This window comes from Chelmon rostratus, chromosome 13 (genome assembly GCF_017976325.1).
Source record: "Chelmon rostratus isolate fCheRos1 chromosome 13, fCheRos1.pri, whole genome shotgun sequence".
Lineage (NCBI taxonomy): Eukaryota > Metazoa > Chordata > Actinopteri > Chaetodontiformes > Chaetodontidae > Chelmon > Chelmon rostratus.
This window is the reverse complement of record NC_055670.1, coordinates 12,038,916-12,064,967: the sequence shown is the minus strand read 5'-3', so window position 1 is coordinate 12,064,967 and position 26,052 is coordinate 12,038,916. Positions and strand designations below refer to the sequence as shown.

Here is a 26,052-nt window from a genome sequence, read left to right as displayed (position 1 = left end):
ACTTAGCCTCACTTCATTTGCATTAGTGAGGAGGATTTCTGGCACAATGTGGTTGAGAGAAGAGATGGCACAAAGGCTGATTTGCCCGCTGTGATGCTTGCTGGCGGCCCATAACACCGCCCAAGACCTCGCACTTCATCCAGGGTCCATTGGCAGGTGTTAAATTCTGCAATTAAAAGCTGCACCTCCACTGCATACGACAGGAGGACTGTGTAAACCTCTGCCACATCAACACCAGCTGAAAATCAGTGAAAGCTGCAGCGTTGTCACCAGGCGAAGGAAGCCGGTGACGTTAACTTGGCTTGATCGTTCTGTTTTTCCTGCCCAAGAGGAAAACACTGTGTCCAGGCAGAGAATTTATTTCATCTCTGTAAAATCCAACAAGAGATCTGTGATACTAATCAACTTGTGAATCGTTCCACCACTGAATTATATATCATGGGGAAAAGTGATGGCGCGTCTAAGCCTGAGGATTGATACTGTTTGAATACCACACTGTGCTGAAGTCCCCAAAAACAGATGGAGGGTTTAGAAACTTTTAAGTGGGTGGACCAGACTAGGGCACAGTTTTAAATTAGGGGGATACATTTGCTGAATGAGTAAAACGTGTGGAGAGTCATATTTAAAGCCCTGGTTCAATAAACTTTGCATTGCGTATTCAGTGTAATATGAACCTCAAAAAACTGCTATAATTTTCAAGATTCAAGACTGCCTTTATTTTCATTGAGCATGGACATGTCAAATGAAATTTGCATTGCATTGCATCAATATGTATGAATGTGATACCGTTTAATATCTGCTATTTGTAACTCGGCTACTGGACACAGACGTATAAAAGCTGCCACCTCACTCCTACATAAGAGCAAGACCCAGCTTGTGGTCGTTTTGCATCTGTTTGTGGATGTTTTGCATCTCTTTGTCGTTGTTTAGCATCTGTTTGCGGTTATTTTGCATCTGTTTGTGGTTGTTTTGTGTCTCTTTGTGGCTGCTTTGTGTCTGTAGTAATTTTGCGTCTCTTTGAGGTCGTCTCTGTGGTCTCAAGTCTTTACGGCCGCTTTTCCATCGCCATCATATTTTCTCTTTCTGGTCATTTTGCATCTTTGTGGTTGCTTTGCATGATGGTAGTATGGTAGTTTTACATCTCTTTGACGTCATTTCTTCCTCTTTTTGGTCATTCTGTGCCTGTTTGTAGTCGTTTTGCATTAGGTTATGGTCGTTTTGCATGTCTTCACAGTCATTTTTTCTCTTTGTGGTCGTTCTTCTAGACACTTCATACAGAGCCTGTCTCCTCCTATTGCTAAGTGTTAGTTGCTTTGTATTCCCTGCTTCTCCTCTCCTTTTTTACAGCTAGTGGCCTGGAGCCTTGGCCTGGGCCCATCCCTCCATGTATGTTGCTGCACACAGGGACAGGGATAAAAGACAAACAGTGTACTGGGAGACTGAAACTGGGTTCTCCTTGTCTCTATTTCATGTCTGCTGCTCGCCCACCTTCTCACTGGCAGGAAGAGAAGTCTCCTACGCCTCAGTGGTGTGGGACTGAAGATGGAGAAATCACACTCAGTGTCTTGGCAGCTTCAGAAGCCCTCTGGAGGCACTGATTTGGAACTGAGGCAAAGATGAACATGTCAGCAAGAGCGTGAAAACGCTGCGGCGAGAAAGAGAAAACAGGCAAGAGACAATGCTGTTTTGGATTAGTTATGTAAGCAATCAAGATTCTGTGCCATGTTCTTAGTGATCTCTTATCCAGTTATGCAATAGCAAATGAAATTACAAGTCAGCTTCACACTGATCACTATAGGGCGAGGAAACACTTGTACACACAGAATAATTACACTCTTAGAGTGCTATTCATTTACACTACTTGATTTCCATTCAGCTCACGGTACGTTTATCTGACTCTGTTAACTCTCTTGCTCATGCATTTAAACCTGCTGGAAATTTTAACTTTTTCAATATATAACGAGAAATCAGCTTTCTTATTTTCTTCAACGCCATGTACTCAGGGTTAATGGGGCCTCCACACAGCCAGATTAATCTGCTAGGGGGCCCCCAGAGCAAAAATGATCTTCTGGGCCCCTGTTAACCCACATTTCCTCCCACTCTCTCTGCATTTATTAACTGGAATACTACCCGCTAATTTGATTAAACACATTAATTTGGGATTCTGCAACAAGTAAGCACAGCAATAATGAAAACCTTGCAGTACTCCAGGCAGAAGCAAAAGTCATTTTATAATCCCGTGTTCCACACACCCTCCAATCATGCATGTCCACCAGCACTTAACTCTCACAATGGGGGTCCACATAAACATTTGGAGCTCATTGCCCCTGCATTAAAACAATGCTGAGCTCTGTGGCCATGCTGCCACACTTCTGCCTGCGATCAGAAATCAAATTCCCTCCACCCCCACGGCCTATTCATACATGCTTCTGATATGTGTTTGTTAAATGCTGTGTTTCTCGGGCTCTGTCAGGGGGGTTTGTAGATCCAAAGCGCCAAGCAGGACTCGCTTGAAGAATGGAGGCCGATGAAGTGCTTTAGTGATGCATACTCCCAAACCCAAACCAAACAAAAGAGCATTTAAATGACACACATCTGGAGTTCCTGGGTTCCTGGGCTGGTGCCCACCTTGCCCATCTGATCATCCAGCCTTAGGTCACCCATGACAGGAAGGTTTTATGGAACACCAAGGTCCTCTGAATAAAATAATAATAACCCTGCAGATTATAAACAAACATATCCCTGTGACACCCGATCCACTGACAACCTGTTTCGTCTACTAATGTATCCACTCACTACTCCTGCACTGCAGACATTGTCAAAGCTCATCACTGCCCTCATTTGTAAGATAATCTTAAACACTTGTGCACCCAATATAGGCGATGTCACTTTGCATCACTATATACACAAAAGTAAGCTTTCATTTACCTCGAATTATGACTAACTCTACATACACGCAGTCTCCAACCCACTGCGGCTCGCATCCGAGCATGCCTTCAACATCTTATCACTATCTTCATCCGTCTTTACAGCAGGGCTGACATCAGCAGATGTTGTTTGAAAGAAACTGGTGGGTAATTATTTAAAAGGTGCGTATGGTCTCAGCAAGTTCTGCATTCCAATGAGTTCATGGTCATTCTTTATTAAAAGACAGCAAAACAAGGATCCCAAAGCATTCACAGGTGCAGAGGAACGTGTGTGAATGTAACACAGAGACACTATCAGTCAGAAAGTCTGTGAATATGAAAGTGATTATACACAGAGGGATTGTACTGTGACACAGAATGCTCAAACTGTTGTAAGACAACAATCAATCAACAACTTTGAAATGAAGCATGAGTCTAGAACCGTATCTCACACAGTGATGAATGTAACTAAGTATAAGTACTTAAGTTACAAGTTACTTGACAGATCCACATTATTAATACAAAATGTAATCATAAATCAATAAAATAAAAACATTCATTGTGATGTGTTATTATACATTAAGGTACCCAGCATTATATAAAGTAGTTAAATTTTGCTCCACTTTTAGCAGCTGAAACAGTAAAGCTATTGTTACACAAATAATCAATAATCATAATACAATTACGATATGATATACATATATATCTAATTTTCATAAAGAGTTATGGAGTTATGATTTTTGCAGAAGGAGTGGCTTTACTTTTGGTACTTTAAGTACATTTTGCTGTGAAGACTTAGAACTTTGAATGCAGGACTTATAGCAGAATATTTCTACGCTGCTTTATCAGTACTTTTACTTTACTAGAATATCTCGAGTACTTCATCCACCACTGATGTGATGGTGTTTGCTCTTCACAAATCTGCTGACAAGCTCTTCCATGGCACGCTTTAGGAATGTTCATCTGTGATGGCTCAAGCACTCAAGTTCATTCTCGACCTTGGAAATAGTTTTGTAAAATCACTGTTATAATAATACAGAATATGTTTATATATCTATCTATCTATATATATATATATACACATATATATACAATGCAAATCATCTACTGCTTCCCTCGCCAAATTTCCATATAATCATCCAATGGCTTGAATGTACCTGACAGCCACCTGAAACACATTTTTTAACATTTCCACACAATGTTCTTCCCTGAGGGTGTATTCACCTTAAGGGGAATAGATAGAAGAGGGGATAGAAGATGGAAATGAGATTCCATTTCTATTTTAATCTCTGCAGCAGCAGCAGCTGCATCTCCTGCCCTGTCACTGTTTCCCACCAACTTTGAATACCAGGTCATTAGAGTTACAGCTAGACTTTTACATTTCTCCAGCCCCCACTGTTCTAGTCAGTCTGAAGTGACTCTGGACCCGCACACACACAGTGCACTAACTACAGTCTAATTGCCAGTGCTGCTAGACTTGGCTCACTTAAAATAATGTCTGTCTCTCTGTTTGGACTCCATTTGCAAATGCCCCAGTTGCTTATATTTTATATATTTCATTCCAGTTGATGCTTTGATGAGATGGAGGAAGGCGGGCACTCTGTGTGAGGTGTCTGTGCGAGAGTGAGTCGGCGTGTGTGTGACAGGCTGCATGCATATGATTAAGAATCATAAGAACTTACAGCAGGAATCGACTGAAATCAGCAACGCTTGTGTTCATTTTCATGCTGGCTGAATCGCGGCCCTGATTAGTCTTTAAGTCTTTAATTGAAGCGTGAACTCTTTGCCCCAACATTTCCCATACGGCTGTTTTCTCTTCATGTTTGCAAAACAAGACGGGAAAAGTACATCTCTGAATTTCAAAGCCTTAAATGAGAGTTGCACTTGAAAACACGTCGTAATGCCCAAATACAAGCACAATCTGTTAGATTCATTGACTTCTTCTGTCTCATAAAATTTATTACTTGAGGGCGACGTAGTGCAATAATAATCCAGCCTACTGTGTAAATTCCCTCTAAATAAATAATAAAGCATCAAATCGAACCCTATTGATCTCTATCTGAAACATTTCTTCACTAATGAGAGAGTCAATCGATTCCATGATGTTTCGGATTCATTATTATTTTCAGCAGGTGCAATAATAATAATAATGTCTGTCATGAGACATTTTACATCTTGGTGTCTTTCCCGCGTTTGGAAACAGGCAACTCTGACAAGCCTGAGATTTTCAAGCACGACCATCCAAAGCTCAGAAATGAGGCTTCCTCCCCTCAGACATGAGCATTGTGGAGCTCCTGCTGAGGCCTCCACCTCCACAAGAGATGAAATCCAGCAGGTGGGAGCCTCATCACATGCTCTATTTGCCTTTATACTGAATGCAGAAAGGCAGCGGGATTACGCTGACTCTATTACTGCCACATTTCTGTTTGAATAAGTTAAAAACAATTTCCTCCAGGGGAAATACGCTGTGGAGATCCTCTGCCTGACTGTTATCACATTCCCATGAAAAGATTTTAGATTTATGTAATATATTTGGTGGCTTCTATGAAATACTATCTTTCATTTTATTAAATTCATATACCAGTCATCAGAGGAGCCGCACTACCTCTCCATGCATTTTTTTTTCTGTTTATGTTAACTTAGAAAACAGTCAGCCTGGGAGTATTTTGTCTTGTCTCACATGTAGGAAGACACCAAATCCTTCAGCTGTTGTATGAATCCATCTAATTAGTATCTCGATTTATAATTTCAGAGAACTACATAATAGCGACAGATGGTATAGATTTAGGTTCTGGAGTCTGTGAGGACAATCTCACCATAACTGTCAAGAAGTAACCGCGACAAAACAGAAATATCCGTCAGTTCCTCGCGGTCAGCTTTTCTCCATTCCAAAGGAGATGCCTGTAAAAATAGAGTATTTTCAGATAATCAGGTGGGAAAACAGAGAAACTGTGAAAAAAAGTTTGTTGGAAGTCCTGGCACGTCTTCACCTACTGTGATGGTGCATGGAGGCGGGAAAAATTTCACACAAAGCATAAAGGATGCAGGAGGCTTCATTGATGACCATCAGACTCTCACGATGATCTAAAATCAACATGTTTTCATGGTTTGATGTTCGTGGATCAATGCTCCAGGGACTGCAGCCCTGGCTCCTGTCTCTGTTTACATAACAACATTATATATGGCTGTGCATTAGTGCTCGACTGAACATGAAAAACACAATTAAGCACAGAGTCATTAATAATTGCTGATAATAACAGGTAGACTGGTCACCAGAACATATGTGGGAGGTGAGTGAAGCGACTGAAACAACCTTTGTTGTGAAACATTTAATTCATCAGCTTTGTTTGGACTGTGTGGGACAAAATAATATGAACACTTCACAACATGACTCAAAGTGAGGTTTTCTATCAGAATGCATCATACTGAATGGGCTGTTTCCTGTTCTCTGTATAATGTGCCTTGAGTTCAATAAGATGCTGAACAGAGATGGATTATTTCAATTCTGAGGCTTTTTTTGTGCTACAAAAGATTTACAATTCCGAAAGTCAGTTATTCCAAATTAAACAAACACTCACTTACACTAGTCGTGTCCAGGTTTTGCAGCAGTGGAAGAAGTATTCAGATTATTTACTACAGTAAAAGTAGAAATATCATAAATATACAGTCCTTCAATCAAAAGTTTACTTCAAGGAAACATTTGGAATTTTGGGAAATGCACTTATTTGCTTTCTAGCCGAGAGGTTGATACCATAGAAAATTCATCATGTATGTTGAATATAAAGTTAATGCCAGCAGCCGGCTAACTTAGCTTAGCACAAAGACTGGAAACAGCTAGCCTGGCTCTGTCTGTAAAGTGGAAAAGCAACAAATTGCTGTTTTATGTGCTAAACTGTTTTTGGTTGTAACCAGTGAATTGTTGGAGTCTCTGCTGGTTGCCTGGCAACTGGCCTAAATTTGGCTGCTGCACATACTATTAGCTAGTATAGTATAATTTACTATATTTCATAGATTGATCATATATTCAGTATGTAAACGTCCTAATCTGGAAAATAACTCTGAACTGTTGAATAAATATATTGGAGTAAAACTAACTAATTTACAGCGTGTGAGTAAATGTACTTACTTATTCTCCACCACTGAAATGCTGCTGCCACCCAAACAAAGGTATATGAATAAAATTTTGCATGTGTTGCTTCATCAGAACTACTTTCTACCAAATAAATGCTTCCTATCTGCTTAGCTTGATACCTCTAGTGATTAATAAAAAAATATGTCTTGTGATTTCGGTGAACTCGCCCTTTAATGCCTGTTGCTGATGGATGAAGACATAGACACATGTATCCAGTAGAGGAATTTTCCCCTGTTGTTTGCACAGATCACCCCCCCACACACACATTCTCCTCTCTTACAGCTGCAAATTAGACTGTGAAATTGACAACTCATGTGTTGCCATCTGGTTGCCATGACACCTAGTTATTAGGCCTTCTGACAGTCCTAGCTGGGCTTGTTTGCTCCATCTTCCCCCTCCTGCACATCAACATTGTTTCCAATATAAAAAGGCATGAAACACCACAGGGGGGTTGAGAGTGTGGGCTGATAACGGCTCGGCTCTCTTCAGCGGCGGTGACTTCCAGCTAACGCAAGCAATGAATACACCATGTCAGACACAAGCACATCTGCCAGTGCACCTAAACCCTGGAAAAACAATGCAGGCAGGCAACAAACATTACCATCAGGGGAAGGAGGACACATGACGGGTGCTGTTGTGTCTCTTAGTGACACAGTCAAGAGGAAAATGTTTCCTCTAAATGCATAATTCCTCCCTTTTCCATGTCACCTTATTGATTTCCACAATTCCTCTGTGCTGCACAGTTACAAAAGCCTCATTCTGGACATTTCAGCCTCTGTCTGGGCCACACTGAGACTTTAATGCTCCGCTGATCAATGAGACGATTACAGCAGTTTACAGACTCCTTTGTCTGGTCTGCGCATCGGAATCTCCTTCACCGTCGAAGCTGCTGGGCTGGCAGGGCCGAACTCGTGAGTAAAAGTGCACGGGGCAGACGTGGCCTTTTTGTCATGGACTGCCATATCCCCACACGGACACCACAGGGACTGTGCTGCAGTCTGAGAGCGATGGGGTTGGGGGCGGTGGCGTGACTCATACACCCCCCCCCCTCCTCCCCACTTTCATCTTGACATTTGACATACTGATTTAGAGGATCTCGGCTGGAACAAACACAGTGTGTTGTGCTGCAGCTGCGACGTCTGTGCCTCCGAGTCTGTGGCTTCCAGAGCCGAGAACAGGTAGCAATGAGTCAGCGCCTATTTAATTCATACACCTACACTGTGAGGCTCAGGGGGTTGCTTTCAAGCAGATTTTGTTTTTCTTTTCCAGCCCGTTCCCCACCGAGGCTTCAACGTCTCACGACGCTACCTGCCATTCCTTGAAAGTCATTCTTGGTTCAGCTCTGCGAGGACTAGAGGAAAAAGGGAGAAGCGGAGTGCAGAGTGAGTTTAGGAGACAAAGCTGCACAACAACTATTAGGCTGATTCCCGCGAAGAGGTCGGTAATCCATTCTCATTAAACCTCTGCCACTGGACAGCGAGGACATTAAACTGCAGTTATGTTACCACAAACACAAATGATGCCGCTGACAAGTGAGTGATGCCAGAGGGATTCTGGTTCCTAATGAACCCCGCTGGGACCTCTCACCATCAGCCCTCTGCCCTGTCTCATCAGCAGGGCCGCACTGGCTCGCTCTCATAGCTCGCTCACAGCTGAAGGTGGATGCCGACGAGCGCCTGGGAGGAGATGCTGGCACGCTCCTCCCCAGATCTATTAACTGGTGATTCGCCCAGCGGGCCACTTCCACTCTGCTTGAGTGATTTCAGAACGATCTCCAAAATTAGTTGGGAGGAAAAAACAAGCAGAAAGGAGGACTGGTAGAACAGAGGAGCCAGTCTTTTTTTTAATCATCTCTTGAAACCATTTCATCTTTAAATTCAATTTTTGCTTCCTTGCCCTCCCTGAACCGAGGGATTAACTCCAAATCCATGTTTCCCAAAACTGAAGGATTTATTCAAAAATACATCGCACAATAAACATACCTTTCACAGTATACTTCACTGTACTATTGTGTAATAGGTTCTCCTATTTGTTGTGCAATGAGTTTTATTTTACGATCATATCAAAAGATTGAGACGTCTGTGATAATTCATGATAAATAATAATAGATTTGTTGTTAAAGTTTAACTAAATAACAGGAAGTTCAGAGCTGTCTGAGTGCAGGCAAACCCAGAGCGGAGTCCCTGTTTGTCCAGGCTGGGCTCTGTAACTCCAGCTTCTACCTTTTCTCAGAGGAGTTCTGTCATTTTGAAAGGATGAATCAGGTTTTGCTGCCCATATTCTAAGCTAAATGGGGACCTACTACTGCACTTAAAATCTGAGTAAAGAGATAAAACAGCAGTTTTTTTTTTTTGGCATCTCCCATGAGCCTCAGCCAAAGTGGAGCTTTCAAAGTCTCACAGGAGCTGTAGTCATCGAATGCTTACAAAACAGTTGCTTCATCTTCGGCACAAGCTTTTGACAGGGCATTATGCAGCGCCTGAGATGCCAGAAAAAAAAGGGATTGAAACAAACACTGGTACACAGAAAGTGCTGCCAAATTCCCTCGCTGTTTACCTTAAACAACCAAAACTTGTTTATCTGTGTGAATGCTGCTCTTCCAGGCGGTGGTGAGGTCATATGGCTTCGGTCCCACTTGGCAACACCTGAAGTTGCTCAGCGTCCTCCTGCATCCACATTCTCCATGTGCACTTTATAATCTACACGCATCAGAAATGTTGCTATTGTGATCTGTACACACTGTGACCCGAGTTTAAAGTCTACAGCCAGAGGATGTCATTCACTGTTTTGATTGTGCAGCCTCCTGAGGCAAATTGTGATTTTGGCCTGTATAAATAAAACCTGACTCGACTTGTCTCCAGTGGAAAAGGCATTGACATGTTCAGACCAGGCTGAGCACGAAAGCAAACACAGCTAAAACCATGAAGCAGTGCACTTTGGCTGACAACATAAAAGCAGCAGTGACTATGTTTGGACATCTTTCTTGGGGTAGATATTCCTGGATAGACAGAGAATTCATCTTGAAACCTCAAAAAAGACCATGTGCTGGAAAGAGGACAGGCCTGCCTGAGGCACCTGCCGCGAGAGGAAGCTCTTCTTCTGCTTTCAGTGTCAGAACCTCATAGAGCAGCATGACGGTCCTGCAGCTCTAAAGCCAAACGGTACCTCTCTGTTCTCCCTGGCTCGAAAGCTGAGAGAGAGAGACGTGGACCGGGTGGCGACAAGCGGCGCCTGATGGAGGAGAAACGGGACCTTCCTCTTGTTCCACCTTGTCCAAACCACACGCAGGCCTTTTGGCAGTCGGCAGGAGGCTGGACAACGTGCTAAACAGGCCTGTCTGATGATAACTGTGAGGGGAAGTTGGTACGGCTGATGAAAAAGACAGGATCTGAGAGCCGGCTTGGTGCGTCCTTTGCCTGGACCCTAAACATATCTGCAAAGTGAATCTCTTCTGGTCACGTGTGGCCTACAACTCAAACAGCGTCTGCCATCTGCCACAGCCGATAGCCAGAACAACTGAAGCTGCAGCAGCTCCTGTAGATAGGTGGCTCTGCGAGGGTAAGGGCTTTATTCACAGTGGTGAGCTGAACAAGCATGAAGATATGTCACAGTCTGTGATGATATACTGTATATATATAGTGCTTGCTACTGCAGTGCTACACTACAGAGGGTGAGAACAGCAGTGCTTGCAGTTATTTTTATGCCATTATTTGAGATTGATATTTATTTTGTTAACTCAAGATAAGCTTGTTTCCTTATGATAAAAGGTTTATTGTTGCATAACCTTGAGATAATTCGATAAATTATCATGAGGAAATGACTTCACATTATTCATACGAGTGGACCATGACACACAAACACACACAAACACACTGCTCTGTGGGGTTTGGGAGTTTACAGCAAACCATATGAGTGTTTTATGAACTTTTGCCATTTGTTGGATTGTTTTCCCTCATGAGTAAATGGATATGAGGGTATTTACGTTATGGCTAATTATTGTAAAGGACAGGTTTACATACAGCAGTCAACTTAAAGCAGATGTGTTGCTGCCCAGCAGGCAGAAACCAAAAGAATTGTTGTTGGCAAAGGTGAACTGGAAAAGAAAACTATCCATACTGGTGGAAGTTTGCGTGGTGTAATAAAGTGTGTATATAAATAAGTAAGATGGAAGTACAGTCTGATGCAAAGATCAGTAATGGGAACTCTGGATCTTGAGATAATTGAAAAAATCATTGCAAGCTCTCATCGTTTTTTTCTCTAACTGGGGAAACATGAAAAGAGGTAAGTCAAGCTAGAAGAAAAAGGAAATACCAAAAATCTGAATGTGAAATAAAGTTAAACTTCCAGCAGCTACCATGAGGTCAGCTCGTGTAGAGAGCGGAAATGATTTCGCAGTGATGGAGGCTTCTCATGAAGCAGGGAGACCCTCACTGTCAGTGTCTCAGCAGCCTTTAGGATGGATTGGACAGACCTCTGCTCAGCCTGAGCCCCTCCAGTCTTGAGGACCAGGACATTTCAGCAACATGCCGAACTCCCAAGCAGATGGAACAGATCGGACGGGGATTAGCTGCCTCCGAACAGAACAGCTTTAAACAGATGAAGTGGTCCTGGTCTGCAGCAGCAGTCATCTCAACACTGTGCTGCTTTTCAGCTGGTGGAGGAAGAAAGCCAACCGATGTCTGTGGCACATTTGCATCATGTAAAGCACAAGCTTTCAAAATGTTGCTGATACACATATTTTTATATTCAGTGGGACTTCCTGAGGATAGAATCATCTCTGCACGTCCATAAACCCACTTTGAAATCATAGATAAAAAGACGCTCTTTGCAACTCAAGAACTTGCCTGAGAATCAGCAGGTTTTTAAGTTTTCCAGCGATAGATGTCTGTGCATCCATGAGTACATTGCAAACAGGAGGTACAAATAGCTAATTCGGCATACTTTTACCAGCATACAAAAATGTAAATAAATACTAGGATTAGCTTACAGCCAACTAAGCTATTTATATCCCAAAGTGCCCAAATTATGGGAACTGTAGGTCTAAAACTATTATTAATACTGTGACAAATTATTAACTGAAAGATAGTTATTAATTAAGTGATAATTATCCACTATTATCACTATTTTTACACAGTATTGAAGCAGTAGAAAGCAGGAGGAGGGGAACACACATTTTTAAGACTTAAAGCCCAGCACAGGAGAGAGGTCAAGCCTTGTTAGTGAGCAGGGCCACTGTGAAATATAAAGTGAATGTTTATGTAGTTATTATGTAGAATTAAAAGGAGCAAAAGCAAAGAAAAAAAGAAGCTATCTGGTTCCCAAACAAATCTCAGAGAGCAACAAAGAGACAGCGTTTCTTTGAGCATGGCGATCCAATCACCTCACTTCATTTAAACCTGGTAGCCTCAGTCGAGTGTTGAACGCACTTTTATTGTTTAGGTGTCAAATGTAACAGTGTCACCATTCAGAGAGGGGATAAAGAGTAAATGGTCACATAAAAAAATAGAAAATCAACGATGAAAATGGTCACACGGGGAGAGTCTGGTTCCCGTGGCAACATACTGTCGATGTACAGTTGAGAGACAGTGTCCAGATCCAGACGTGTATTTGTTTGGTTTGCACATTTCCACAGCCTGTATTAAACTCAAACAGTAAGAGTCCTTTTTTGTTTACTAGCCATGCATACAGTTGACAGTTCCACATGTGTTGAGTCAGTGTCTTCACAGGAGCTGGCACTTTCAATACAAAATATTTACACTACCTTTAGTTATTCTTATTATCATCGCCTTCGTCGTTGCTATTTGTTACTATGGATTTGAATAGTCTGCGCACACAGAGAATGGGATCAGGGTGAAACTCGTTGAGCACCCCATGTCATATTGATACCGGAGGAGGGAAAGAAAATGTAAAGTATGACAAATGTTGGCATCTTCACTTTAAATGTCACCCGTTCCTGGAGAGAGTTTAGAGAGGTCGTCTGGCGAGATATTCAAACACTGAAAAGATGAACTCTCCGTCCCATCAGGGTGAAGCAGATAGTTCTGTTATTACTGTCTGCTGTCAAAGTCTCCCAGAGAGGAAAACAAAACATCACACGATATGTGAAACACTCGGCTATGTTTACTATTGTATCTCAAAGTGAGAAAATAGGAAAGAGATGACTGCACCAATGTTTTCGAGAAAGACGCCGACTTATCCACCATTTTCTCTCCCTTCCGCCTTCAACCACTGAAAAAAAAAAAAAACAACCTAAGAACACGGAGGTGCTTTCAGGTCACCTCTTTGGTTCAGCCCTGTGATGAGTAGAAAAACCAACCACTGCACAAAATAAGCTGGGAGATAACTGTACTGTAAATCAGATACTCGTTAATATTTAAAACAGCTGGATCCCAGAAATCCATATTATTACTGGATTTGTGTGCAGCTACTTGAGTCATGGTAAGAAAAACACGCATCTCGGTGTTCTAATACAAACAAAACCAGGAGAAAACATGTTGTACTGATTCATAGCAGACTGCAGAGCGACCCTAAGATTAAAGATCCTGATCTGTGATTCTCTGCTGATGATTTCCCCCACATCTCAAAGGATTAAAACAAGAAAAACCCAAACATCTTCTTCTTTTTGTCATCTGTCAATTACTCTTGCGGCAGAATCCCTAGCATTCCTCGTTCAAAATGTATTCATGACTCACATGTCGTTATTAATAATCATGTCACTGCTGATTTTATGCTCCACAGAGTTAAAATCCATCGCGTTCAACCATGAGTTTATCTTGCGTTTAATTGGCATGTGCATGTGTGTGTGTCTAAGTGTGTATCTCTCTGCTGCGAGTCGAAGGAGCTTCCACTAAGTAGACTTTTTTGCCTGGCCTGTTCCTCGAGGCCCCCGGGGCTATTGTATATTGCAAGAGGAGCAGCAGGGGTCGTCCTTGTCTGGCTGGGCGGCGTAGTCCATCTGCCGAACGATCTCAGCGAACAGTTCGTCTACCATGGTTTTGCTCTTGGCCGAGGTCTCCATGAACGGGCAGCCCCACTCCTCGGCCAGGGCCTGGCCTTCGCTGGACGATACCTCCCTCTCGCTTTCCAGGTCCACCTTGTTCCCCACCAGGATCACAGGGACCTTCTCGTACCTGGGGACAGACGCAGACCCACATCGGGTTGTCAGACAAAGACACATCAGAATGCCAGCAACAAAACGGATGCTGAGAAAAAAATCCTTGACTTAATGCAATTATCTAGTTTATCATAATCCATAAATTTTACTTTGTATAGCATTAGGTCTTCAGCAACGAGCTGCAGTCATCTGCAAATAAACTGTGTTTACTGACAACGGTTTCTGAGCCCATGCAGTAACATCCTTCATCCAATCATGTGTTCACAAAGCGTTGAACCTTGCTCCATCCTCGCTTGCCTTTCCAGGATGCTCCTTTCATACCCAGTCCTGATACTATCACCTATTAACATTCAACCTGTTTACCTGTGGAATGATCCAAACAGGTGTTTTTGGAGCGTTCCACAACTTTCCCAGTCTTTAGTTGCTCCTGTCCCGACTTGTTTGAAATGTGTCAAATACAGAATAAGCAGATATTTACAAAAATCAATGAAGCTGATGAGGTCAAACATGAAATATCTTGTCTTTGTACTGTTGTATGTCAACAAGGATCAGCAAATCATCCTATTCTGTTTTATTTAGTTTTACACAACATCTCAGCCTTTTTGGAGTCGGGGTTTTAGGCTAAATTGACAGTGTGACAATTATCCCCCTGTTCAGCATCAAACTTAAGCTCATACAAAGTGCAACAGTCTCTGCACGCACACACATCTTGATATAAATGTGCATTTACTGAGGTGTTAAAAATAAACAAATGAAAAAACTAATTGGTGCTTTCAAAACTAATCAAATAGGTTCAAACTTTTTGTGGAGCAAAATCCTTCATTTTAATTTTTTTTTTTTTCCAGATCTAATGACGTGACCAAGATGATATGGAGTAATGATACGTGACAATAATGCATTCTCATCCAGCCCTACTCTCTTATTATCTTATTACGAGTAGATCTGCACCTTCCTCTCTGCAGGTTTATGTGGCACATTTCATGTCTCTGTGTGACTGATTGCTTAAAAGCTGAGTTTCAATACGACTGAATGACTTGTCAACGGAACATTGACTTTTCTTTCTGGTTCTGTTTTTAGTGCCTGTGCCGCATAAAGCAGCGATTTGACTGACAGTCATAACTGCTGGCTGTTAACCGGATATTCCTAGACTTCAGCTTTGAGGCGTTTGATCATCACAGTTTTCGTAAGTGCTGTCGTATATCAGAGACAGACAATTAAGTCCATGACAACCTTATGCTGACGCACAGAGCAAGTGGGGCTCATTATTGTCGCTTTTGCTGGAAAAACCACAGAAATGGAAGTTGAATGATAAAAAACAGATGAAAATAAGAAGTTACAGCCATGCTCGCGGCTCTGCGAGGCTGTACCTGGACACACCTGCGCTTTGATCTTAGCCTGACTCACAGGATGCAGACTCTGGGTACAAGCCTATTTCCTATTTCAGGCAGCCGATGGCAGGGCCTTCTGCCATCTGCATGTTACTATTTTCAAAATCCCCGTTACTATGGGAAACATAAACAATGCCATTGCTGAAAATACCAAGTTATGACACCCCCAACCTGGTCCTTACCAGTAGCTGCATCAGCTGCATTGGGATGATGATCATGATTGCTTTAAAGAAATACAAACAGTCCACAGTGCTTTCTTACCCGATCTGGCTATGGGAGTCTGGCTACTTTGAGATAAAAGTGAATATATCAACATGCTAACCCACAATGACAATGGCAATATGGTGATGTTTAGGAGGAAGGGTATAATATTTACCACGTCAGCCATACTTGTTTAGCATGTTAGCATTAGCTCATTTGCACTAAACACAAAGAGCAGCTGAGGCCAATGGAAATGTACTGACATGATGATGGTGTTATATGAATTGTCACGGGATCGCCAACGTCAATTCATCCTGAGGGGGGCATGAATGCTTGTGTCAAATGTCATCGCAATCCACCCAATAGCTGCGGAGACATTTCACTCAAAACACAAACTGTCAACCTCATTGTGGTGCTAAAAGTCAGAGGATCGCCAAAGTCATTAGGACTCATGCTCTCTATTTTCAGTCTCTATCACAGAAAGCAGTTTCTGGGCTGCTCTCATTGGATGAGCAGTTTGAGCTCTGTGGGTTTACTGTGGGTGGAAGGCTAAAACGGAAAGAAAAAGATGTGTTTTTACTCTGGTGTGCACATGGTTTTTTGACTGTGGGAGGAAACTTTTCACATAAAGAACCAGAGCAACATCGTCTTGCTGTGGGGCGCTAACCACTGACCCTCCACGCCGCCCACCCTGCCGCATTAAGTCTAAAGCCTGACCCAGTAGAGAACAGGAAATGGGTGGCACAGCTCTGACCCCTGAGGGTAGGAAGTGGCCATAATCCTTTGAGCTCTGAACTCCCTGTTATGTTGCTGGAGCACAACATGTCACTGTGGAACTGGACTACTTAGTGGACAGCCAGAAGAGACGGGCAGTTCAATTAAATAGGCTAAGGCACTATAATTATCAAAAGGAACGGCTCTGACGCAGTTTCACCAGTATAATCACTACATGAGTTCTGATATCGGGAAACACGGCGGGCCTCTGAGGCAGTTTGTACACATCAGAGGAGATAACAAAGATCAAAAAGCATCAGAGATAGCAGAGCACGCGTATTCACATCCAAGAAATAACAACAGGTTAGCTCTTTCATCCTTATCTGTATGTGGCCGCGATCGCCTTCTATCGGTTTGACCCATCATTCAAACAGAGTTTAAATGTCTCTGTTCACAACTCCGAGGCAGCGCCGTCACATCTGAACAGAGCCGTGCACCCCGACACCCATCAACATCATTCGGATTTTCAAATGCTGCCCTCGCTCCATGAAATATACATGCTTGTAAATTATTAATAGGGAGAAAAATCCTCCTCCTTGATTTCTATGGTAACAGGTATACAAGGCAATAACTAATGCTGGAGAGATGGGAAGAGTGCAGAAGCAGCAACTATGATACTTTTCCAAGTCAGGCAGCCTGAGCATCTCTCAGAGGCCAAGGGGCTGCAGGTTTCAGCGTTAAATGAGCTTAAACTTGCGAAGAATAGGGTGCTGACTTTGATCTACTCATGAATACATTATCCAGAGTGAACTTTAATCTCAGCTGTCCCGTTCTGTTCACAGGATCGGCTCACCGGTCGAGAGGAACTCCCAGGATTTAAGAGACGATCTTAGAGGTAGGCCGCTGTGTAACCGAGAGTGTGATAGGTTTCTGCATGAGAACAGTGCACAGTGCTCAGGTCCCATTTGCTGCATTTGTGGTGTCAATAAAAACAGCAAGGCTGCATCTCGTTGGATCACATCTCGCCGGTGGTAAAAATCCAAAAACATACTGTAATAGTGGGTGAGCAGATTGAAGGCAAAACTTTTACCTTTATAGCTGGGTATAGCCAGGGGACTCTGCGTTTAGTTGGGGTAATGGTGGCATTTGTCTCTTTTCTGCCCCAGGTTGCGGTTTTGGCTCAAATCTCCTGTAAAACTGTCAAGGAGGATTATGGAAAGCCAACTATCCACTATTTAGCCACAACATTAAAACCACTGACAGGTGAAGTGAATTACATTGTTCATATTATTACACGAAACATTGTTGCATTCCAAGGACACCCCCAAATGACAACAGCACTCCCAGACAGCAGCGGCCTCATGACAAAGAGCCCAAGGTGCTGACCCGACCTCCAAACTCCCCAGATCCCAATCCAATCGAGCAGCTGCAGGATGTGCTGGAACAAGCTGGTCCACGGAGGCCCCCACCTCCCAACCCAGGACCCAAAGGATCTGCTGCCAGACACCCCAGGAAACCCCCAGAGCTCCCATGTCATTGGCGGCATGAGGGAGACCTGCACAATATCAGGCAGGTGTTTTTAATGTTGTGGCTGATGGGTGTGTATTATCTGCCATTACATGCCGTTTCATTCCAGCTCTCACTCTGCTGCCTCAAATGTTTCTTTCTCCAGAAAAAACACTGTTGTGTACAGATCCAAGCTCCCTAAATGAGAAACAGTGCAAATGCAAATTATCATTATTAGCAGTGATATATTAGAGTTTTGCGATGGATCAATCGATTAACTGTTAAATGTTCATCTTAAAATGTCTTCTTTATTCCAAAACAACAGTTTTGAATGATGCTCAGATTATTATGACTCACTTTTGAGAAGCTGGACCCAGTGAATTTTTGCCATTTTTGCTTAAAACTTACATAAATGATGAGGTCATTATCAAGATAGAATCAATTTATTACCTAATCCTAATTTAACTATAATTATCATAGATGCCCCAAACAAAAAGAGGAATCCATGTAAAGTCAGTCCAATAAGGTCACATCAAACACTGAGTGTGCTGTGCGTTTTTGTCTTTTAACTATAATGGAGGACGTAACAGCCATATGCAAGTTATGTAGCTCATTTGGGTCTCATCACAACACAAGCGCAGCACAAAGACATCTGGTACCAAAGGAGAGGATCTATATATAGTCATAATAACAGAGGAGGAAACCGGCAGTCCCAGGAGGTGTGAGACGGTGGCTGCCACGGATACCGAGGCTCCCAGGGCCTCAGCATAGAGGGTGTTGGCCATGCCGCGTCTGGACCCAACGGTGGCTGATGCAAGGAAGCAGGGCTTGTCCGTAACACAGAACACATACAGAGCGGTCTACGTGGTTACGACACGAGCCTCAAAAGACAAATGAATAACTGAGTCTGCTTGTGTTTGCGCTGCGACACAAACAACATGTCAGGCTTTAGCCTTCAGCTTGTGAGCTTGACGGCGCCTGCACCGGCGCACCCTGACGGCAAACACCCATTCGAGCTCGCCCAGACACACCTTATCTATAATGCATGATGCATCAACTCACATAGGCCTTCGCTGACGGACAGCGGGACCCAGCGGCCCGAGGGCCTCCGGATTTGACTCCGGCCAACGCTGTCAGGATGACGGAGGAACCCGGCTGCGTGCGGGGCCTCCTCCCAACGGCCCTTTTGAGGAGGGTCTTCAGTAGAGTCAGTAGAGAGAAATCATCTGAGTCAGAGAGCAGCAATAAGCGCCTGTCTTCTGGCACAGCGGCAGAGCAAAGAAAAGATTTAATCAGGAATAGATATCTGGAGAGCCTTCGGTAAACACTCCATGAAAGCACATGAAGACTTTCCGCTGTTCAAAAGAATTAAAGATTAAAAAAAGGACAATATCGGGGATACTACTTGAAGTCTCTTTTGGAATCTCTCAAGGTTGTGAAAACTAACCCTTTCCTTCAGAATCCGATGCTATTTGCAGATGATGGAGACACTGGCCAAGACATGTCAAAACGGGAAAGATAAACGAGTATCGTGCTTGACAGACTGCACAGGCCAGTCATCCTTGGATCTGATGTGTATTACAGCAATAATACTGCACGCTACTAGCCCCCTGCGGTAATTATGCCGTTCGAGATAAATTCCTCCTCTTATTGTGCAAAGTGCAAGACCTAAAAATCTGAAATGCAAAGTGCCACTGTATCAGACGTTAGTTCAGACAGATTTTTCATGAAAGGAGGGGAATAAGCTTCGAATAGCTCAGAGGCTCATTCATAAAATTTATCACCACAAAATGCGGTCAAAGTGACACAGTCGCCTGCTCCTCTGATGCCTGAATGCGATACGTTACACTGAGGATATTATTCCAGGGTCGACACTAGACTTACCAGCTTAATGTCACAAGGATCTCTACATGTCGCTTTAGACTAATATAGATAGATATACAGTACGGTGATTCAGTTTGGTCTTAATGCTTGATGATGGACAACTTACTACAGCATGTACAATAGCTCTCTTCCGTAAACGAGTTGGTTTGGCTTTACTGGGTCTGACTCGGCGTGACAGCCCAGTGTGTCAGGGATTTGCATCTCCATTACAACAGGGCTTCCCACTTGAAGGTGTGACTTTTACTGATGGCGTGTTTGTTTTGAGTCGAAGATGTTAAGTGCCATTTACTTTTGCTTTATGTGGCTACTTTATCATCATGGATTTTCAGGCTGTTGCTACGACTTTGCAGGGCGTCTGCTGCTCCTCGCTTTAAAAAAGGAAGTATCTGCTATGTCTGGCACTAGCGGCGGACGCTATTTAAGCATGTCGCTGAGTCGCCCCTGAATGATGACGAAGCTCACAACCTGCTTGGAGTCGGTCGGGCGTGCTTTGACCCGACGTCAAGCACAGCTCAGCACAACTTTAAGATGGTAATGAAAACGCAGATCAACACGACATGGTTTGACTCGGAGGCACAACAGGAAAATGTGCATAGATGATGGATTAGGGTTAGGACAAGAAAAAACTGAAGCGTTTTTTAGCTGACTGACATTGATTCGCTGTCTGACTTGGTTAACAAGAAAAAGGCTCTAAACCACTTATTCATAGACAGCTTGTTGCCTGGCTGTTTCATAATTGCTTTTTGTTTTCTATTCTGCGATTAACCGTGACAACAGCTTAACAGCTTAAAAGTCCTCTTCAGTTTGTAATGGGCTTCTATAAGAACAGTTCCGCGGAATTTTGCCATTAACTAGCGAACACTATCTGAGCGCCGTGCAGCGTCAGCTTTGTAGCATCGCTGAGAAACAAACATGACAAACTGAACAGAAGAATGGAGAATGGATGGTGGCGTGATCTCGAATATGCTATATAATAAAATGCACACAGTCAGTGTCCTGGAGAACCTGTCAGCCTAGCCGCTCATCTCCTGCTGAGCACCAGCTGCCTATGAGGTGCTCTGTAGCTGCTATTGATGCTAAGAGTGAGAGAGATGTAAACATTCATCATCCTGAGGGGGACATCAATGTGTGTGCCAAATTTCATGGCATCCGTCCAATAGCTGTCAAGATATCTTCCTTAAACCACAAATGTCAGCCTTGTGGTGGTGCTACATGAAAATTCATTAGGATGTACATCTGGGGACCATGAATGTCTGCACAAAATCTATCCCATCCTGTTGAGTTATTTCACAGGAAGTGAAAACTTTGACCTGCGATGGTGCAAGAGAAAAGGTCAGAGGAGCACCAAAGTCACTGGCATTCATCCTCTGAGCACTAAGGCTACAAACTCATGGCACAATCCTTCCAATAGATGTTGAGAAATTTCAGTCTGGACCAAAGTGTTGGATCAAGTGATTGCCAGCCATAAGCCATGCGGCAAGAACGGCAAGAAACAACTTGTTGGTGTTTGAAAACTTCCAAAGTTTGGCTAAACCACAAACAACCACTGCCTGAGGGCCTTGAACACATCATTTTGAAAGCGAAGTCAACCGTTGGGCAACCATCACTGAACTTTAGCTTAGATCTTTTGCCCAGTTTTCACAACAGACAGAGACGCAGATGAAAGAGGATCATTCTGGGAGAACTGGGAGACTGCCGCTCCTCCATTTATTGATCCTTTTAACCAGTTATCACAAGCCTTGGAATGATATCTCCACGGTTTGTAAGCCTTGCTGAAAGGAGTGAGTACACATGCAGCGTGTAACAGAAAGATGTAGACTAAAGATATCAACAGCACCAGCGACTACAACACTATTAGAGTCTCTCAGCACAGTTTATTATGGCACCCTATTTCTTCTTCTCTATCCTCTGACCATGTAACTGCTATTTAAATGCTCTGTTAAGTCACCAATCACAATATACCCCTGGTGTGTAGTTAACTGCGGCTGAAGTGAGGAGTGATGAGGTCCCCGGCGGACACAGGCAGGCCAGGGTGTAATCATGTGCACCCGTGGCCCCTGTGCTAAAGCCCGTCTGCGCCGCTAACAGCCGGCGCTGATAGATGTTGACAGGGATCAGATGAGAGCGACGCACAGCGGCGCCTCTGACCCGAGCCGACGCTGATATGGTCGTGACGGGTCACGAGTGTTTTGGCAGCGCGGAGGGACAAATAGGACAGAGAAGCAGTGACGATGTAACGCACACGAGGAGCCTGACCGCTGAGGTCCACGTGATGAAACCACGTTTCCTAAATGCTGGCCGAGTTCTCCTAGCTCTCGTCCCTCACTCGTGGACGCCCCCAGAAGCCAGGTTGGCGCCTTCAAATGTCAGAACGCTTCCACCTTTCTGATGTTATCGTGACTTTCTTTCATCAGTCCGTGATGGCGTGAACAGTGAGCCTTTTGGATGTCTCTGTTCTTTTTGATGTCGCATTCTGTCTCGTCTACTGCAGGTCCTACATTTCCCACAATGCCCTTCAACCAGCCCCAGAGAACATGCCTGAACTTGTTGCATTTCAGCTGCAGGTGGGGGTCTAATTGTTGAAAAATGGAGCAAAGAGGCAGATGAAGATTTAGGTTTCTACATTAAGTTGGTTATCAGATCGAGTAAAAACACAACATGAAATAACACTACAAAGGACCCAGAATCGTTCAATATATTTATACACGGAGGCAAATATGTGAGTACATGTATATCTGTTCATGAACTAGTACTTATATGAGAGATGACTTTGTCTTTCAAAAACAGCACAATATTAACACAGTGATGATTAAAATCAGCCAATATCTAATCAAAGAGCGAATAAACTAGACTGACCGGGAAAAAGCATTCAATGTCGACTTCACAAGCTCCATCCTCGCTTGTGAACGACTGAGCCTTTCCAGGATGCTCCAGGATCACGATACTATCACCTGTTACCAATCAACCTGTTTACCTGTGGAATGATCCAAACAGGTGTTTTTGGAGCATTCCACAACTTTCCCAGTCTGTTGTTGCTCCTGTCTCAACTTGTTTGAAACGTGTTGCTGCATCAAATTCAGAATAACTAGATATTTACAAAAATCAATAAAGCTGATGAGGTCAATCAATAAATATATTGTCTTTTACCATCTCCAGTATACTCTCAGCAGCGAACACCACCTTCTACAACTGCTGCTAAGAGAGGCCAGAAAACATGTGTAGGTTTGCAAAGGCTGCATACAAACAGCTTTGGTTTGTTTAGGCCTCGTCTTTAACAGCCAGCCGAGGAAAGCAAACCTTTTCTGATCCTTAACATAATCAGCGAAATGTTTCTCTCTTAGTGGCAACTAAGATCAGCTGTGTTGATGTTAGACAGATGATGCTGAGGTCACTAAACCTCGAGTCTGAGAAATTCATCTCTTTATCAATATTTACGACAGAAAATGAAGAGAAACTGAACAACCGAAGGAAATATGCCCACTTCCACTGAGAACTACATCTGTTAAAGGAGGACTGCGAACAGGATGTGGGTCACAGCTTTATAAGCGAATTAAAGGCATTTTCAACTCCACTTTTTCAAACACAATCTAAAGTTTGCACTGTCTCGGCCCGCGTGGCGCGCAGAACTCTGAAATTAACTATTGTGTAGGTGTCGCATGTGGAGTGTGATGTTTCTTTTTTGCGACGGAAAATAATTTCTGCTGCGACGGTAGAGAACAGCACCAGACCCGAGTGTGAAATCACATAACAGCCTGGCTGCATCTGCTGTGTGAGCGCACATGTATAGTTTACATGTAAACACACAGATATTCTCTCTCTCTCACTCACACACACACACTCACATACACACACACACTCCCCATTCTCAACTCATATGGGGGAAACGTGTTGACCTCATTCTTTCATGCGGAGCCACAGATTTATAGGATTGTTTATAAGGTGCGTTTGAAAAAAAAAAAAAAAAAGCCTGAATCCAATTAGGCGACAAAGACTAAAGGCAACTAGCAAAAATAAACATCTTTAAGCTGATTACATTTCATTTTCAGTTTACATAATGCAACACAAACAGGCGATGCTGTCACAACAGAGACCGATGACTGCGGTGTCCTTATGCTGAGCATTATCTAAAGTAATTAGCTGTATCAGTAAACAGTGTGAGCCGTAAGCCGAGCTGCTTTAAATATGCGTCTTCACTGGAGCGGCCTCGCCTCCCTGGAGCCTGCCGGACTCCCTGCATTGACTGGAACACGTCCGCTGACGTCTACAATGACTGATGAACCCACACAGGCACAGCACGGTGCACGCCGCCTGCACACTGACACAGAAAATGAGCTAACAACAGAGGCAGCAATCAGGCGGCGTCCACGGTACAGTCGATTCGGGCCTCGGCTGGGTTTCCTAGCATCGTGCCGTGTCACCAGGTGAATGCACGGTGGCTGAGAGCCGGGGAGACCACGCAGCCTCAGCTAACCTCCTCCACGTATCAATCAGCGGCTCACTCCAGTGACCTCATATCTGGATCATCGGTGTTTGCAGTGCTCAAGACATCAGACAATTTCACGCTTTCAATTGTGCCTCTCTTCCTAAAGAGCTTGTGCAGCTTGTTAATTAAAAACACGGCCTCCCCTCCGCAGGAGCCGGGGCTCGGCATGCTTTCCCCAGCCTACACTATTTAGAGCCGTGCTTCCTCGAAGCCCTCTGCAGAGCCTCTGTTGCGCTGAGTCCTGGGTATGCCCCGGCTGGGGGTTTCACAGGAGGGGGGGGGGGTTGCAGCGTCCGGCACAGTGGACCGTCAGCGCTACAGAGCAGCAGCTTGGCAGATCACAGACAGCATGTTATGACTGGAAGACAGACTGGTCTTCAAGCTGCTGATGGACAGGATGGATCAGCGCTGTTGTCCCCTTGGTTACTGTCATTTCTAAGATGCAAGTGTCTAGAGTGAACCATCAGAGAGTCTGCAGGACCAGCAAAGAGACGAGGCTACTCTGAGATCACAAATGATTACTTTTAGAGATGCTGGGACTGCAGTGCCTCCCTACAAGCACTGTGGCTGAGAGCCGCTACGCCAAAATACAACAGGCATGGTGTGTTGTCCTGTAGCGTGCCGTGAAGATGCTCAACATCTCCAGTCAAGCCCAGTTCTCAGACCAGGCCTAGGCCCATTCTGAAACTACAGGGCCTGATAGGCCAGCTTTACATGTGAAGAACACTCTCCAACATACACACTAAACAGTCTGGGCATTACTCTGCTCCTGCGCATCGTTTCACCAACCTTTTCACTCTTATGATCTGGTCCCTCATCGGCTTTATGTCCTGGAAGCTTTGCTGGTTCACAAGGCTGTAGACCAGTATGAATCCTTGACCGTTCTTGATGTAAAGGTCCCGCATGGAGGCGAACTGCTCGGTACCGGCGGTGTCAAGGATCTCCAGCACCGACGGCGAGGAGTCCACCTCGATCTCCTTGCGGTAAAAATCCTCTATAGTGGGGTCGTACTTCTCAATGAACGTCCCGGTGACAAACTGCACAGTGAGGGCGGATTTCCCGACCCCACCGCTGCCCAGGACCACCACTTTATACTCGCGCATCGTGGATTAAATCAAGTCGTAAGGTCTCAATCTCCGCGCGTCATTGAAATGAACTCGAAACGTTCCCGCACGAACCACAGTCACCATTCGTGTCCCATTTTGAACGGGTTGTCAATAACACGGTCTTGCTCGCCGCTGCTCAGCTATGGCAGAGCACAAAGACTCGCTGCCCCAAGATGGATTTCATTGTAGAAATTCCCCCATGCAGGCCACACACTGACAGCTATACGGGCGTCCGAGGACTGCAATTGTCCAAAACGTGCACGGGGAGAAAGAAAAAGATCGCCCGATGATGTGGACCGTGCGGGTTTTCATCTGCTTAGCTCACCCCTATGCATCATAAAAAAACAAACTTGCTCCATCGAGGACACTGGAAAAACGCTGGCTTAGCCTCTACACTGAACTGCGGGCGCAATTTTTCAAGCAGGGGGCCGCCTCAGGAAAACAGCACCGGCTGGAAGCGTTTGGACGCTTCACTGAAGAACTTGCGGCTCTTTGTTTCTTTTTCACCATCTCTGGCATGTCTCCGTCCGTCCCTCGCTCCTCGGTGCAATCCCAGCCGCCATACTCTCGGGTGGAGACCCACGGCCGCCGCGTAACCAGCTGGTCCCCGCTCGGCTT

The 26,052-nt window shown here is 44.1% G+C and overlaps 1 protein-coding gene across 1 annotated transcript; it reads right to left on the bottom strand.

Moving 5' to 3' along the window:
* Nucleotides 1–12,447: 12,447 nt before the first annotated feature.
* On the bottom strand, nt 12,448–26,041 carry LOC121615747 (ras-related protein Rap-2a). The gene is made up of 2 exons (XM_041950131.1): nt 25,118–26,041; nt 12,448–14,168 (listed from the first exon to the last, which is right to left on the bottom strand). The coding sequence occupies exons 1-2, from the start codon at nt 25,429–25,431 to the stop codon at nt 13,931–13,933; spliced, it is 552 nt and encodes a 183-aa protein (XP_041806065.1). The 5' UTR covers nt 25,432–26,041; the 3' UTR covers nt 12,448–13,930.
* Between the last annotated feature and the right edge of the window lie 11 nt (nt 26,042–26,052).